At 44.2% G+C, this 17,943-nt stretch overlaps 1 protein-coding gene across 2 annotated transcripts in view; it reads right to left on the bottom strand.

Moving 5' to 3' along the window:
* LOC137438891 (noelin-3) overlaps positions 1–17,943 on the bottom strand; it is a 121,101-nt gene that overhangs the window by 19,140 nt on the left and 84,018 nt on the right. For both annotated transcript variants that reach the window (XM_068134345.2, XM_078767393.1), the window contains exon 2: positions 15,185–15,334. In XM_068134345.2, coding sequence (XP_067990446.1) covers positions 15,185–15,334 — 150 coding nt within the window. The remainder of the gene's footprint in view (positions 1–15,184; positions 15,335–17,943) is intronic.

The following is a 17,943-nucleotide window of genomic DNA, read 5'->3' as shown; positions in this document are numbered from 1 at the left end:
TGATTCTGAAACCTTTCGTTTCAACAGCGTGAAGACGAGCTAGGTGTGAGGCAAGAACACCAGCCCAGATGGGGGGAACAGTATTCCATTGAGCTGCGGATGAAAGCCTTGTATGTGGTGAGGAGCTCAGGTGTGCCGAGGAAGGACTTCGCACGACGGAGGATGCCCAGTCGGCGACTGACTTTGGAGGCCAACTTGGAAATGTGGATTTCCCAGGAAAAATCATGGCAGATAGTGAGACCCAAAAGCTTGAGCGACAGAACTTCTTGGAGAGGATTGTTGAGAAAGTAGATGGGATGGTCAAGGGGTATGGTGCAGAGTTCGGGAAAGGTATGCATCATGCTGCATTCGCCAGATCAATCATTGGGGAGGACCCAGTGTGATGGTATGGGCCGGCATTTCCACCCGTTTCAAGACACCTCTGGTCGTCATCGAAGGCAATCTCACTAGTAAGCGCTATGTCGATGACATTTTGAGACCTCATCTGCCGCCATTTCTCCAGGCTCACCCTGACATCGCATTTTCCAGCAGGACAACGCTCGACCCCATGCTGCTCGCCTGACCACTAATATATTCCAGAAACAGGGTGTTGAAGTGATGCCTTGGATGCCTTATTCCCCTGACCTCAATCCCATTGAGCATTTATGGGATGAGCTTGGTCGACGTCTTGCATCGATATGATCAACGGCTGTCAATCGGCAAATGATCATTCAAGGCTTGCAGGAGGAGTGGGACAGACATCCCCAGCAACGCATCAGACGCCTGGCACAGAGTGACTGGCACCCTGAACCAAAAGGGCTATCACAGCATTTTGCAGCGCCATGCAATACCCTCTGGTATACGCTTAGTTGGTCAGGGGTTCATCCGACAGCAAGATAATGACCCTAAACACACCTCCAGGCTATGTCAAAACTACCTTCGAGGAAAAGAACAGGACGGTTGGCTTCAAATCATGGAATGGCCAGCACAGTCTCCAGACTTAAACCCCATCGAGCTGGTTTGGGATGAACTGGACAGAAGGGTGAAAGCAAAGCAACCTACAAGTGCAACACATTTGTGGGATCTTCTGCAACAGTGTTGGGAAGAACTTCCCGAACAATATTTGATTTCCATTGCAGAAAGAATGCCACGAGTGTGTTCGGCGATTATATCTGCAAAAGGTGGCTACTTTGCTGAGTCAAAAATTTAAATTAAATTTTGTTAAACAAAATGATTCCATGATTTCTTTTTTCATCTCCAATTGTTTATTTGTTCTATGCTTAATTTCAGCGTAAACTGCGTAAATTTCAATAAAAACTGGAAAAATTGAGGTGTTCTAAAACTTTTGACCGGTAGTGTATATAGTGGGGCGGCTTAGCCCAAATATTCAAAAGAATTGTGCATTTTGTGATACAAGCACCAAATTTGGCACAAATGTACATGAATATGTTGCGAACATTTTCAGATATTGGGCCACTTGAAATTCTCTCTTTATGTCCGCCATATTGGATTTCAAAATGGCCGCCACTTGAAATCTACATTTGCTATTATCTCTGGACGTAATGCAGCGATTGACTTGATTCTGGTATCTAAATGTATGTTTTTGGGGGCAAGGAATCCAATGGTACCAATTTCAACTTAATATTATCTATCACAGTCTGTTATATAATTTTATTTGGAAATTATCTAGGCAAATATTGGATTCAACACAATACTTTGAAAAGAATGTCTTAGTTCTGTAAATATAAATAAATAAATAAACTATACTAAATCACTAGTAACAACTGAGACAAGCTCATATATACTGGCAGTCTAAAATATAAATTCATATCCCATTAGGAAACAAAGTGACCCATTCATTTGTGTTTTTCATATGCATATTTTATGTAACATTACATTCATATTGTCAATAAATACCAAACATGCATAATCCCCTTTTCCTAGACCCTTTAAGCCATCTTTTGTGTTTCTAGAGTACAGAAATTTCTTGTATAGGCTTCCATCTGTCTTGTTTCCTTAACAATGCACTGTAGCATGTCTTTAACAATGTTTACAAACATGACTCCACTACATGTCTTTAATCACAGCCCTGACCCAAATAAAAGAGTAGAGAGGCTGCATGTGTGTTGACCCACATCAACTGTGTTCTTTGTGTGTGGCTGTGTTTAAATCACCTTGTGACTCCACATAAATGAGTTAATTACATACAATCTGGGCTCAGCTAGACAACATTGTGTGGTCAGCAATGAAGACGAGAGTCTGAATTACATGTATGCAAAAGACCTTGTGAACCAGTGAAGCAAATACACGGGTAAGCATGAATTAAATCTAGGGCATGATATAATTTCCATGATGTTTACCTCTACACTCAATGGTGGAAGGAGGTAATGTTTTGATCCCAGCTTGTCTGTATGTCTGTTTGTCTGTTAGTCCACAAAATTCCAGACAAAGCTTGTAGTAGTGGTAGTTGTAGTGGTAGTGGTGATAACAGAAATTGTTATATAGAACTGAACTTAAATTATTATTATATGCAGAAAATAACTTCATTTCTATATGCCCTGCAGTGGACAGGTTAATTGGTTTATGCACTGAAGGGGTCACCCTGGTGTGCACTGCTGTGTTCTGCCTCACTGAGTTGTTCAGGTTGCGAGATTGCGACAGCAGGGACAGCAGACTCATTCCTGCGAGCATCCCATGTCTTGCGCACAAGAAGAGCACATCAAGTGACTGCAGCAGCACTGTACATCCTGCAACACCGTGCCTACAACCACTACTGTCTGGGAGAAACCAGGGATGCAGAGGACCTTCCGGAGTTTGAAGACTGGTGTTGCCAGAGAGGAGAAGACATCCCCCAGTTTCACTACTGGGCAACCATGCTGGAACTAGAACTGTTGGTTCTAGTGTATGTGCGTTCTCTCAGGCAGGGATCGTTAATGATGTACCTCGATGCTCTGACAGAGCTGGTCCCCTGGTTCCATGCACTGGATCACACCCACTATGCTAGGTGGATACCAGTGCACCTGAAGGACATGGCCGAACTCACCATCAAACACCCAGATGTAGCCAGGAAATTCAGGGAAAGCCACTTCACCGTTCAGAAAACACAGAGGGTGTTCTCTTCAATCCCGATTGACCAGGCACATGAGCAGAATAATGCCTGCATCAAAGGAGACGGTGGAGCAGTTGGGCTCACTGACAACCCTAGTGCCCTACGTCGCTGGATGGTTGCGGGACCAGAAGTTGCCAGGGTGATCGAAGAATTCCAGGATGGGAACCAACACTGGAGACGGCAAACAGCAGACACACGTCATCATGATCAGACGCCAAGTGTACAGGCCTCATTTGTGAAAGATGTTCGCTCTCTCGTCGGTGTCATAGAGGAGATGGGCAACCCATTCAAGGAGGAGAGTCAGGATGTAGTCAAACTGGACACAAAGGAGATCGCAGATCCTGCTGCTGTGGAGACCGTGATGAATGCCAAGAGGATTGGCCAAGAGCAGTTCGAGGCTTTCACCAGAGAGTGTCTGTTGGACAGAACAAAGGCAGTGGACGCACCCATTCCTCGTAACAAGCTGAAGGTGTTCAGCACTTCCACTCCAAGAAGCCAGAGCAAAGGTCAGCAACAGCTCGCCTCCATCAAGAATGACCATGAACTCTTCGCACACCTGTACATTGGCTGCCAGACGAGGGATGGAAACCTTGAGGAGTTCTTTTGTCACGAGAATCAGGCATGTCCTCCTGCATTGTCTGATGGTGGAAGCCTCTGCACTGGTACCAAGAGTGATCTCCTCACATGCTTGGAAGAAGTCTCCGACGCAAAGACAGAGACTCCTGTCACGACCTGTATTGTGCTTGATGGAGCAGCCATCGTCCAGATGCTGAAGCCGGCTGCATCAAAGACCTTTGAAGAGTATGCACAACAGATCTTCATCCCATATATGTCCACGAAGCTGCAAACAGTGTCACGCCTGGATCTGGTCTGGGATACTTACCTTGCTGATTCACTGAAAGGTAGTACACGTGCAAAGCGGGGACAAGGTGTGCGGAGACGTGTGGTGGCTGCCGCAGCCATACCAGGAAACTGGCAGAACTTCCTACGAGTGGACAGCAACAAGACCGAGCTGTTCAGGTTCCTCTCAGCAGCTCTCATGGAATGGTTTGACCAGGAGGACAAGCAACTCGTCATTACTGATGGAGAGGCAGTGCTCAGCAAGCCACTACTGCCAGATCTGACCTCACTCGCCCCATGTAACCATGAAGAGGCTGACAGTCGGATGTTGCTGCATGCATCTCACGCAGTCCAGCATGGACACCATGCAATACTCATCCGGACTGTAGACACCGATGTTGTGGTGCTGGCAGTGTCCCTGGCACAGGAGTTGCAACCAGAAGACAAACTGTGGCTGGCATTCGGAACAGGCCAGAGTTTCCGATACCTAGCAGCACACGAAATAGCAGCTGGATTGGGACGAGAGAAGGCTCGTGCACTGCCAATGTTCCACGCTCTAACTGGATGCGACACTGTGTCTAGTTTTCATAGACATGGCAAGAACACTGCGTGGGCAGTCTGGACGGTACTGCCAGAACTCACTGAGGCGCTGCTGCTGCTGTCCTCTGCACCTCGTGACATACCAGACGATGCAATGCGCATCATCGAGAGGTTCGTGATCCTGTTGTATGATCGAACCAGCAAATGCACAGACATTGACAAGGCCAGGAGGAAACTCTTCGCAAGGAAGAACAATGTGCAGCTCATCCCTCCAACGAAGGCAGCTCTGGAGGAACATGTCAAGAGGGCAGTGTATCAAGGTGGACATGTGTGGGGTCAGATACTGCTGCCAGCACCAGAGCTCCCTCCACCAACCAACTGGGGTTGGTCAAGGACTGGAGAAGGACAGTACACACCTTACTGGACCAGGCTAACTGAGGCAGCTCACAGCTGCATTGAGCTGGTTTCTTGCAAGTACAAGAAAGGGTGTGTGAGGCGCTGCAAGTGCAAAAAGGCTGCCCTTCAGTGCACAGCCCTCTGTGTGTGTGAAGGGGACTGCACATGACGATGAGTCAACAACATACATGTACTTGTGGCAATGCTGAACTTGTTAACATGACACTGTTTATGTACACGTATCTTCAGTACCGGTATATACCTAGCCTCAGATACCAGTACACCTAGCCTCAAATATAGTAGGGGAGCTCCCAATAGAGTTCGTGACCATTTTCCCATGATCAAGGTTTGAAGGTTGATTTTGAAAGATAAAAATATATATAAAAAAATAAGCTTGGGTATCTTTTTTTTAAATGCGGGCTAACTCGGCCAGAGGACAAAATCCAAGATGTCCGCCAAAACCGCGAAATCGGGCATATTTCCGCCTACGTGAATGCTACATATACATATTGGGTGTCCATATGTGGGTTTTTCTGGGCCCAGATCTTGCATCTTACATCAGTCAAGTGATATTGTGACTTAAAATGATATTAAATGATTAATGTTGACCAAAATCCAAGATGGCCGCTGCAAAAAACCATGTATTGTATATGTTCATAATTGTGCATACCATAGATTCATCGCTGGCGTCTAAATACAGTTTTACATGACTAGTGTTTTCATTTATAACCTTATTGTTACTATGAATGACTTTTTGAGCAGGTAACGAACCAAGATTTCTGCCTTATCTACAAGATGGTTTGATTAAGTTTCACAGGTATTTGTTCACAGGTAGTTGTTAGTATTAATTTCCAGGGAGTACCAGGGTGGACAATGGATCAAGGCATTACAGTTAAGTATATTCAACTAATAATAGTTAAAATATTAGTTAAGTCCCTTTCTTTAAGAGATAAAGATCTGTCCTGTTCAATATTTAAGTTCAGTTAAGTATTAACATCATTCATATCATGCTGTCTGATGTACGGTATGTACAGTAAGTAATAGGTTTTATTTTTCATTGCAGAGTATACCATGGCGACACCACCCATTCAAGGAAAGAAGAGAAAGAGTGAAGATGAGGACCAGCCTCCAGGACTATCAAGCTCCAGTGAGTGTATCCTCTGTCATAAGCATTGTGATGAGGAAAAGAGTAGCTTAAGCCCAGAAGCCTGGCAGCATCTCCAACAACAAGCAGAACGATGGAGAGGATTGGACAAATACGGTCAAGTCTTTGATGCAGTGCCATGGCACAATGGACCAGCTGGAATATATTTCCACAAACTGTGTAAAGTTCAACTGGCCAGTAACTATAAATTGGAGCAGGCACTAAAGCGACAAAAGAAATGTTTTGAAACAGAAATCTCTCGCAGCGATGATGTAGCTGACGAAGCACCTGGACCATCTTGCGCTCAGAGACAATCACGATCACAAACCGGTATTATACAAGACAAACATTTGTGTATTTGGTGTATGAAGGGAGAAGACCTGAAACACCCTGGACGGGACAAGTGGCACATCATGCAACAAATGGATGCATGGCATGTCTTCAAAGGTCACACAGTCCATCTGGATGACGAGAATATGCGGGATCGCATTTTGACACTGATTGATTCCACGTCAGATCCATTTGCCACAGAGATCCGCTACCATCGGTCATGTTGGACGAAATACATCAAAGTCCATGATTATAATGATCATCATTTGCACATGCACAATGTACGACTGGCAGAAGTACGTCAAATGTTTTTCAAACATGTGCGCACTGTAATTTTTGAAAGACATGAACTCCGAACACTACAGAGCCTTCTACAAGACTACACGCAAATGCTGGTGAATTTTGGCATGACTGTGAACACTGTGAAGTCTAGCACAATAAAATCTATGCTCCAAACGGAATTCAGCGACCAAATTGATTTCCACGAAAGAGTTACAAAAAACAAGAGCTCAATGGTTTTTGACACGTCAGCTGGTGGAACATACATAGAAGCTGCTGTAAATTGCCTAGGTGCAACTGATGACCAACTCGTCTCAATTGTAGCGCAACGAATTAGAGCTGAAGCAGCAAAAGTATCGCCAATGATCTGACCACCTCACATTGACGATTTACTCAATGAGGACGAAACAAGCAGCCTACTGAAACAGCTCATTTCCCGTCTAAAGTCTTCAAAACCTCAGCGTGACCTTGATATGGAGGATGACGACTCTGCAATGGGGGAAGCATCTCAGATGAACTTGAAGCTCACTTGACTGTCCTGCGGAATCCTTCCTCAACAGCAGAAGAACGGCAGGAATGTTATGCACTTCTGGAAGCCAACCAAGAGGTTATTTCATTGGTGGCAGATGAGTTCAATAGAATTGAGGAGTCCGGTGGTTCAATGGCAAAGTACTGGATCACATTTATGGAGATGACTGAAATATTGATGATGAATCTGCATGCGTTGAGAATCCAGAACTGGGAACAATTCAAGTCGACATTACGTTTAATGCTACCATGGATCCAGATTTATGACAATGATAAATATGGACGGTGGTTGGTTGAGTATTGGCTGGAAATGGAATCCCTCCCAGAGGATGTAGCACAATACATGCGAGATGGCTTATTTGCTCAATCCATGTCGGGAAAGCCTTACTCATGTTTGCCATTGGATCTCTGGATCGAGATGACAATGAACAAGGGTTCAAAGATGAAAGCTGGCTGGCTCAAAATTTTGAAGAACGAAAAGATGCTGCTGTCACATTCCCGAAATGCTAACAATGTTAATAGAGTCCGATCCTCACTGCATGATCTTGCCAGCACATCAGAATCAAAACGACATCACAGTGAAAATGCTCCCACTCGCATGAAGGAAGACGAACAAGCTGTACAAGATATTAACAACTGCATCACTGAATTCGGCTGTGACCCTTTCAATGAAGAAAACAAGGTCTTGAAGTCACTACAGTCTGGAATGGTAGCTTCTGATGACCTCATTCAAGATTTTGAATCGGTCCACACCGATGGCGAGAAATGCTTGAAGGCATTCTGTGAAGACAGAATGTTCAGCAGCAACAAACCTTTCCATGCAACCATTCACAGGAATTTGAGACGGAACTTCAGCAACCCACCTTCAGTCAAGACTGGCGAGCGCATCATGAAGTCAGACGCAATGGAGAACAGAGCGATGGCAGCAGTTGTCTCACTTGCTGAAAATGACACCGAAAATTTCACCTTGTCAGAGATAATGTCGTACCGAGTCACAGATGAATGTCTGCCAATATTCAATATCAACGGCACCATGAAAAAAGTGCAAAAATCTAAGTTGGTAGAAAAATTCAAGCTACATGCGTTGGAACCAACACCAGACAAGTACACGGCGATCCTGGACATGGGATTTATATGGCGTTTGTCTACGCCATCGGTAGAAGACAGGGAAAAGGCTGATGGAATTTCCTACACCTGGGGAGACTACGCATTGAAGGTGTTCGCCGTCATTATGAGCAGACATAAATATGCATCACAAGTTGTGTTTGTCAATGACAGATATGATGTTTCCCTGACCGTCAAGGATAGCGAACGCAAGCTTCGAAAAAGCACTTCTGGATTTTCAGATGGCTCCAAGAATGTATTTTTCAAGCAGTCGGACAAATTCCCATCTGCCAAAGGATTTCAAGACTTCTTCCACAATGCAACAAACAAGCAGCACCTACAGATCTTTCTCAGAAACGAGTTCAGCGTGTTGTACCGAAACTATTCTAACACTGAATTTGTCTACTGCGTTGGGCCCACATGTGTCAATCTATCGACAGGTTTGCCTGTTACAGACTTCCAGTGTGAACAGTTAGAAGCAGACACATGCATGTTCTTCATCTACTCACAAATACGTAAAGCTGGAATAGAAACACCTGTTATCATCGACGCAGAAGATACGGACGTGCTTGTATTGGCATCGTATGTTGCTCATAGAACTGAAGGGGTGCTCGCAATGAAGTACAAAAAGCAGTTCATAGATTGTACAGCTTTCTGCCCGAAGGAAATAGCAGATATCATAGTTCCTCTTCACGTCCACAGCGGCTCAGACACAACAGCAGCATTCTTTGGACATGGGAAGAAAACCATCTTCGACATATCATCCACTTCACCTGAAGCTAGAGCGTTCCTCAGTGAAGTAGGGAAACACTACTTCAGTGTGTTCAGGGACCTACCGGGACCTACTTCAGGGACCTACCGGTCCCTCAGCAGGTGCTTGATCATATGACGCTGTACACCATATGGTACATATACAAGGACAAACAAAGTACCACTCTGTGTGATGCTTGGGCCAGGAAGTGGCGACAAATGAAAAGGAAATCAATACTGCGGCTTCCACCAGACAAAGAATCCCACGATTTGAAAGTCAAGATTGTGAACTATCAAACCTACGTGTTGCTCAACTACGAAAAACCTGATGCGCCACCGTCTCCTTTATCTCATGGCTGGCATCTCGAGGAAGGCATGTGTCTTCCATTGAGGTACATTCACCCAGCACTCCCAGAAAAACTAACTCAGGCTTTGGAAAGCAGCCCAACTATGGATGATCCAGTCGAGTCTGGGTCCGAGACGGACGATTCGGACAGTGAATAACAATTTCAATCTATCCAACACAAACAAACTGTTATAATAACTATTGTCATTTTCAACCCTACCGTATATGCTACTTGTGCAATGTGTATCACTGCTTGTAAATGTAATGTCATGTCACTGTAAATATAATAAAACAAAATAGAGAAAGATAAATTCTTTCTTACTGATTGCAAATGAAAACCTTGAACATTGTGTCAAATAAAAGACGTTGCAATAGATACAATGTACAGTAGCCATAACTGCTTATCTAACGGGCGAGAGGCAGCCATCTTGGTTCGTTACCTGCTCAAAAAGTCATTCATAGTAACAGTAAGGTTATAAATGAAAACACTAGTCATGTAAAACTGTATTTAGACGCCAGCGATGAATCTATGGTATGCACAATTATGAACATATACAATACATGGTTTTTTGCAGCGGCCATCTTGGATTTGGGTCAACATTAATCATTTAATATCATTTTAAGTCACAATATCACTTGACTGATGTAAGATGCAAGATCTGGGCCCAGAAAAACCCACATATGGACACCCAATATGTATATGTAGCATTCACGTAGGCGGAAATATGCCCGATTTCGCGGTTTTGGCGGACATCTTGGATTTTGTCCTCTGGCCGAGTTAGCCCGCATTTTAAAAAAAGATACCCAAGCTTATTTTTTTATATATATTTTTATCTTTCAAAATCAACCTTCAAACCTTGATCACGGGAAAATGGTCACGAACTCTATTGGGAGCTCCCCTACTAATACTAGACCATGTAGCATGTCAGTATTATACCTAAGACATTTACAGAACTAAGACATTCTTTTCAAAGTATTGTGTTGAATCCAATATTTGCCTAGATAATTTCCAAATAAAATTATATAACAGACTGTGATAGATAATATTAAGTTGAAATTGGTACCATTGGATTCCTTGCCCCCAAAAACATACATTTAGATACCAGAATCAAGTCAATAGCTGCATTACGTCCAGAGATAATAGCAAATGTAGATTTCAAGTGGCGGCCATTTTGAAATCCAATATGGCGGACATAAAGAGAGAATTTCAAGTGGCCCAATATCTGAAAATGTTCGCAACATATTCATGTACATTTGTGCCAAATTTGGTGCTTGTATCACAAAATGCACAACAGGTTTGCTATGCTGCTACACTAATATATATGTATACATATAAATATACATATGCATATAAATATACATATAAATATACATACACATATAAATATACATATTGGGGTTGACTCAGCCTGTCATCCTTCCGAGGTCGGCAAATTGAGTACCAGCTTGCTGGGATGAATGATCCCGGTGTGTACCCCGGTTTAGAATAGGTACACCGTATCCCTGCGCATCGTAAGAGCGTGACCAAGGGTTGGCGTCAGGAAGGGCATCCGGCCATAAAAACATTGCCTCAAACAGGGAACCATGATTGTCATTGGGCCCGCAAGGCTTTTGACTGTATATCCTCTTGAACACTCGTCGGCTCCATTTCACTCGCCGAGGACATGTCAAACGTGTACATTCAGTTCATGCATGATCTCCCTCATGTCTTGAGTTCAGTTGATGTTGAAAGTCAGGAATGTACGTGTCGTATTATGCAGCATGTGAAGCACAACCATGCTATCTATCTACTGATAGACAGCATTGAAATGCAGGTCTGACTCCACTACAACAAAGCTGCAGGCTCTCAATGACAGCAGAGAAGCTTGAAGCTCCAACGTTGGAATCGTCTTCGTCTTTTTGGCGCCGCCACCACGAACACCACTTTTTGGCACCAGAAAAACAACGTGGACAACACCATCTTTCCACACCGCTCTAACAAACAAGACATAAAAACCGTGACCTCTCTCGGCTCCATCAGACATAACAAGGAGCTCTATGCGGACAACTTCTCCAAATCCTTTTGGTATGTGATATCTACTTCTTCTCATATCAGACAACTTGGACAGCGAAGCTAGCCAATAAAGAAGCCATGCTTAACTTCACTCTGCATTTGCTGGTCCCATCCGAGTCCATCTTTTGTCAGCTTGTGAAGCAATATCTTAGGGAGAAGAAGTACAGGCGCCAAACTCTCTTCCTGGTCGAACAGTGACGCTACTTGACTGAGCAATACCCTCCTTGTGAATGGCTTATTCATCACGTTTACCTTAAATGAGAAGGTGTCTTCCTTCACGTCCCAGACGACTCCTAATGGACGATCGACATGATTGTCCACCAGATCCAATGCATTTTTCTGTTATGCTTGCCTTTATGGTGGGACAAGTGCTTGTACATCAGGGTCAGTCACACAAACGTTGCTAACTGAAATCCTTTGCGCTGCAGTAGTGGGATAATGTGAGTGACGATTGTCTCTCGCAAACTCAGAAGTCGATGACTTTCAGTCGATGTCATTGATGAAGATCATCCGTATAGAAGTTTCTTCTGACAGTTCTGCATACTTCCTCATTGAAGTCTTGAAGAGGTCTTCACTTTGGAAAAATGGAGACGGTGAAGAGGATGGATGTCTCCAGGAATGTGAGTGATTTCTCTGATGATGAGTCTACTGCCCCAACACCTCAATGCAATGGAACGGTGGATACCTGGAGTCCACTTTTGGGCCAGGTGGGTGGGCCACTAGGCTCGAAGGCTTTGGCCTGCCTGGTGATGGGCTGATGGAGTCTTCAGTCAGGCCAGGTGAGCAGCCCGCGAGGCTCGGGGATGTTGGCACATCTGGTGATTGGCACTGATGGAGTTTTCAGCCAGGTCAAATGAGCAGGCTGTTTGGATTATATTCCACGCAATGTTAATCCCATGCTATGCTCTGCTGGAGTCTCAATATCAATGCTTCATTAGGCTTCCCAGCTCATCCACATGACGAAGTGAAGACCTCTTTCCCAAATGGAATTGAACTCATCAGATCCCACACCACAATAAGCTGAATACACAAATAAAAGGGTACAAGGCCGAATTAACGGTGTATAATCAGCAGAAGACGACAGGCCTGACGTCTTCGGCCCACAAGGAAACAAAGATGGCGGCTATGGTGGGTGGAGTCAAGCAACACATGTGGGTGGGGTCCGGCAGCTGCCCAACCAATGGATGCACATTTTTAAAATTGACCCCACACAAGAAGAAGAAGAACAACAACAATTATGCAGAGCTCTTGTAGACCTGTGACGCATCATATGTTAAAAATAACCTTTTTCATGTGTTTGACTTCATTTTACACCATCATTGAGAGTCATTGATAGACATGTAATATGTTTCTGAAGTACAGCATGCTGTCTTTTGCTTGTACCCTTGCATAAAATGTGCTGTAAGCCTAGGACGGGCTGGGCAGGATGACCTCGAGGTAAGCACGCAGGCCGCTAAGCTGTCTAGCCTGGGTTCAAATATTGACCCATCTATAAACTGCCATCCCAGTGTTTCACAGGGAGGGTGATTCATCAATGTGTGTGCCATCCCTCGGGTGGACGATAAACTCGGCGTCGCATCTGCCAACATCAGTTGGTGGACATTAAAGATCCCACGGTGTTCTTCGCAAAGAGGAGGTGAGCTAGGTAGCTGATACCATGGCCAACTTCCTGCCCCAAGTACTAGGAATGCAATGGCAAACTACCCAATATAACCCTTTCCAAGAAACTGTTTGGACAGCACCAACGCTCTGTAGCAGATATGGTACATCAGCATCAGAAGCCAAGGGCAATCTTCCTTCATAAGACTTCTTTTATCCACGATTAGTTATGGCATATTAGATATGGCATGTGACACGTGGCACTATTTCCATTTCCTGTTAAAGCACAGCAAGGAAAGCTATTAACAGGTTTATATATTCCACCTGCTCTTCCTAAAATCCATCACGAATGTATTCAAAAGGAACAATGGAATATTCACATGATAAGCATGCTATAAATAATGCAATTTTTCTTGCCCCTTCAAGCCCCTCAGTGCATCCTTTTCTATAATTCTCCTCCCGCCCCATTATTATAAACTTCCTTCTTCTTTGGAAAGCTGTCATGGCGTTGTTGAAGACTTTGCAGTTGGGGTATAAATCTGTGATATTAGACTTTAAATGACTAGGGGTCCCATTGGTCCACTGGACAAAATTTTCATTGGTCTTCACTCTTCACCGACTTGTAGCATACCTGCCTGCCAGACTCGGGGAAAGGGGGGTGGGGGGGGGGGGTAGACAGAGTCAGGGGAATCTTTTGGGTGATCTGAGTATTTTGGGTTCTCTGGGTCTTTAGGTCTTCTCGGTTTTTTGGGTTCTCGGGGACTTTTGGGTCATCTAGGTATTTGAGGTCCTCAGGAACTTTTGGGTATTTTGGGTCTTATGGGTCCTTGGGGAATTTTGGGTCCTCTGGGTCTTTAGGGGGTCTTTGGGGTCTTAAGGATCATAGGAGTCTTCAAAGGTCAAATGGATCTCAGCAGTCTAAAGAGTTAAAAGGTACATTTCAAAAGAATGTCATTAATTAATAGACATACGTAATTAAAAGACACAAAAAATATGCCTCACACACACACACACACACACACACACACACACACACACACACACACACACACACACACACACACACACACACACACAACTCATCCATTTATTTTACAAGATTTGGTGAAAACACAAAAAACAAAAACACCTTTTTCTGGCGAAAATACAAGGAAACAAATGGCTGCATGATAGTTGTATCAGGTGAAGGAAGCATTTGGCAGCTCATTTGGCCGTGCATGATGAGGGTATTACAACGTTGAATGGTTTGAGACTCTAACCCCACTGTCAGAAGGTACCAACCAGGTCAGATTAATCAAGAGATCGAATCTAAAGGCTACACGGTGGCAAAACTCCTGCTGGCATGAAAATGTCAACCCCCCAGAGGACAAAACGTGTGACAGGTGCACCAGAGGGTAATTGCCAGCTCCCATGGTTTCTGCATGCAATGTGGTCCTTCACAGGTGTGATGGAAATGCCATCACTGCATGAGTAAGTAACATATGGTTTAATTATTAATTTTTGTGCACATCTTACTCATTTGAAACATCAACCGCTCCTTACTTTCTCATGCAGTGATGGCATTTCCATCACACCTGTGAAGGACCAAGAGATTTGTTCGCAAGGCGGTAAATGTATTATGATCAACAATTAAATGATATACATCAATCGTTGATCTTGCCTTCTGACACAGACCGACACTCACCTTCATCGAGACGAATATTCCCTTGCATCTCCATTGGATGCTCTCCACTGCTCTGTAAAAGGGTTTTTATTTTATCTTACTATAGGGAGAATTTTGCACTGCCCCACATATTCCTTATTGCATATTCACCCTTCCCTTTTGACTTCATACTCCTATCTCCTCCAAACCCGCTTTCCCTTCTCACACTCTAACATTCTGCTCCACTAATTTTTCTCTCCAATCACTGCTCCCTGATGTTTTTTTTTTGTTTTCTTAATAGCCTCTCACATCATGCATACGCAAAAAAAAATATATTCACTAAGTACACAAGTAGCACGAGCCCCGAGCTCTCTTGTGCTCTCAACATAACATCCGCATAACATATAAGCATCTGCGACCCTAAAAATCGCCATTAACCTATGCAAGTGTCAAGGACAAAATATACACAAATCCTGAGGAGGAAAACCAGCTTCGTCCAGTAAAGTAATGTATGTTTGCATGGTCGTTACGTATCGCCAACCCACCTTCTCCCAGAGCAAACGCAGCTGCCGCCCATTTGCATCACGCGAGCACAGTCGCTGCTGCGGTGCCACCACGGTGCACACACAGCGGCCCTTGGGGTCCTGTGCCGAGCTAAACACCTGCCAGCTGCCTTCGGGTACCGGACGTCGTGGCTGCAAAACATGACGCATTGCCAAATCTCACAAACAGCACCCGCCTGAGAGAATGTCTCAAGAGTCCAGCAACAAAAAACAGGTTATCAGGCCTATAAGAGTTTCATATTAAGCACTGGTTGTTATTCAGCTGGGAAGAATGGAGGCACCACCGACTAGTACAGCTTCCCAGAAGGCAAAGCTGGACAGTACGCTGGCTGATTAGTACTAGTGAAGGCCCATACACTTAAAAGGAATGTCCGGATGCTTATGTTATGGCAAGTCGTGAAGGTTTTTAAATTTCTGTCACAGCGCATACGGCTCATGGAAGCACCGTCACGCAATCACGCACACGCATGCAGAGGTGAAAATCATATAACACTGAACTTTTCATTTAAAAACATCAGATAAACCCAGTCAGTGACTTTGGAGGAAGTAACAATTTCCCAGAGTATTCTCAGTGCTGGCGACGCCATTTTGTGACGTTCCTTTTCTCTCCCAGTCAGTGGCGTTACGAAGAAAGCCTCCCACCCCAATGCCCAAGGGATGCCTAGTTTGTCCGTACTCTATCCTCCCAACGCTGAGCGACAGGTGCAGAAGCAACAGGTACCATTTTGAAAGTGTTACTATGACTCAAGCAGGGCCAGAATTGAACCGTTCACCTACGGCCTTCCGGACTTAGTTTGGACGGGATGTTATTTATCTGGTATAGTGCATGTCATGAATGCTTAAATACGAGAATTTCACCTACACAGGTTGCCACTTTCCACCGAGTAGCCATGGGGAAATGAACCAATTCCAGTGACGCCAATACAACAAGGCTGTATCCACTAAACCACGAGGTGTGCTTAGCTTTTCGATCATCACCGTTTCATCCCAATGGGTGGAAATGCCACAATTCAACGTAATAACCTGTCTTTGAGTTTGCCAGAAAAAAAAACATTGATGTATATTTCCATGGATACAACGGAAATATGGTTTTGATTTGGCTTATTTTGACTAGAAGTCAAAATAGGAAGTAGCCCCTAGGTGAGTATGTTATTATGAACAGAGAGGGAGGGTGTGGGCAGAGGGAGATGGCGGAGTTAGGAGCGGAGCATGATGTGGTGTAGAGACCAAATTTTTGGTTCACAAGTTATCAAGTGACCACTATATTCGTCATGTGCGTGCGTCTTTCTGTGTGTGTGCGTGTGTCTGTCTGTCTGTCTGTCCGCAGCATAACTACCCGATGATATCATCCGATCTTGATGAAACTTGGGTGTGAGTTTGATCAATATGATCATGATCAATATCATAATCTAGTTGTGTCCTGCCTAGAGTGGGCGTATTGCGCCCATTGTGGGCGATGTCTTTTTAGGGGGTAATCGAGTTCAAGCTACATCTTCTCCGAGGGGGTTGGTGGAATCTGACAGTGGTTTCGATATTTGTTTAGGCCAATGTCATGTGTCTAGCCCCACGGAGCTCGAGTTTTAATTTTTTATTTTTTTTCCATGTTTTTTTTGTTTTTTTAACTTTCATTTTTCAGCGAATTTTCGGTATTGTGTAGCTAACTAACCTCATAAATGATGATACATTATTTTCTATCTCATTTCAAGGTCAATAACCTTCGTTTTGACATTTCCGGGCCTGGCCCTTTACGGGCCTGTTTCGGTTAAAGTCCGTCCTTTGTCATTGAATACCGCTCGCTCGTGGACCATCGTCGTCTCCTGACTTGTTTGTTTTAAGCTTGTGTTGAGGAATATTATTTTATTACCATTGGCAGTACTTTTACTATGCTGCTCAGTGTTGAAGTCTCAAGTATCTAAATTATTCTTCATGACAACTTCAATCCATTGTGAATCCAACTCAAGTTTTAACTCAAACTCATTGGTGCCTGAGCATGGTTGTACACAATCAGACATCTTTGGAGAGCATTACCTTCAAAGTATCTGTTCCTCTATGGAGGCACCGGGTATGCGAATGTTGGGACAAAAGTGGTGATCAAGGAAAGCTGTCCCTAAGGGATGGAAACAAGTTCCATCACTGGATGAAGCAATGCTGGCGAAGAGGACTATGCCACTGATTGCGCTAAACATGGATAAGCCAGCAATCAGTCTCACCCATTGCTTAAGAGCAGAGCATTAAGGGAATTGCACCATATAAGACACGGGAAGGCCAAGGACGAGAGTGAGATATAGGTCAAAATGGAAGGCCAAGCTGGCATTGTGCAGGTGTCAGTGGGGGTAATTGTGGCACTCTTAATGAGAGGGTTACTCCTAGAGAGAGACATTACTGAGTCAGAGGTTTTAATGGATTGTGTTTTGTGCTGAACGTGCTCCTCTTGTTGACGAGAACCCGTCTGCGGGGTGCGGTACATGAGCCGATCTGTACCTGGCTACGCATATGTAGTCTTTCCACCACCTTAGTTCCTTGGAGCACACTGCATGCTGCCAGGCAACCAGGAATTTGGATGCCCATGCACGTTTGTGCCGTTCAAGATGCACTCATCTGGATCACATACAAACTGTGAGATTAGTAATAAAAACATTCCTAATTATCTACACTTACAAATTAAAAGAAAATAACGTTGGCCTGCCTTTGTCCTTTTGAGCGGCCATCTTATGTATTTCCTTCAGCTACTTCTTCACTTT

This window comes from Myxine glutinosa, chromosome 13 (assembly GCF_964187855.1).
Source record: "Myxine glutinosa chromosome 13, kmMyxGlut1.1, whole genome shotgun sequence".
NCBI lineage: Eukaryota > Metazoa > Chordata > Myxini > Myxiniformes > Myxinidae > Myxine > Myxine glutinosa.
Note: the sequence above shows the minus strand (reverse complement) of the source record. Positions and strands in the feature narration are given on the sequence as shown.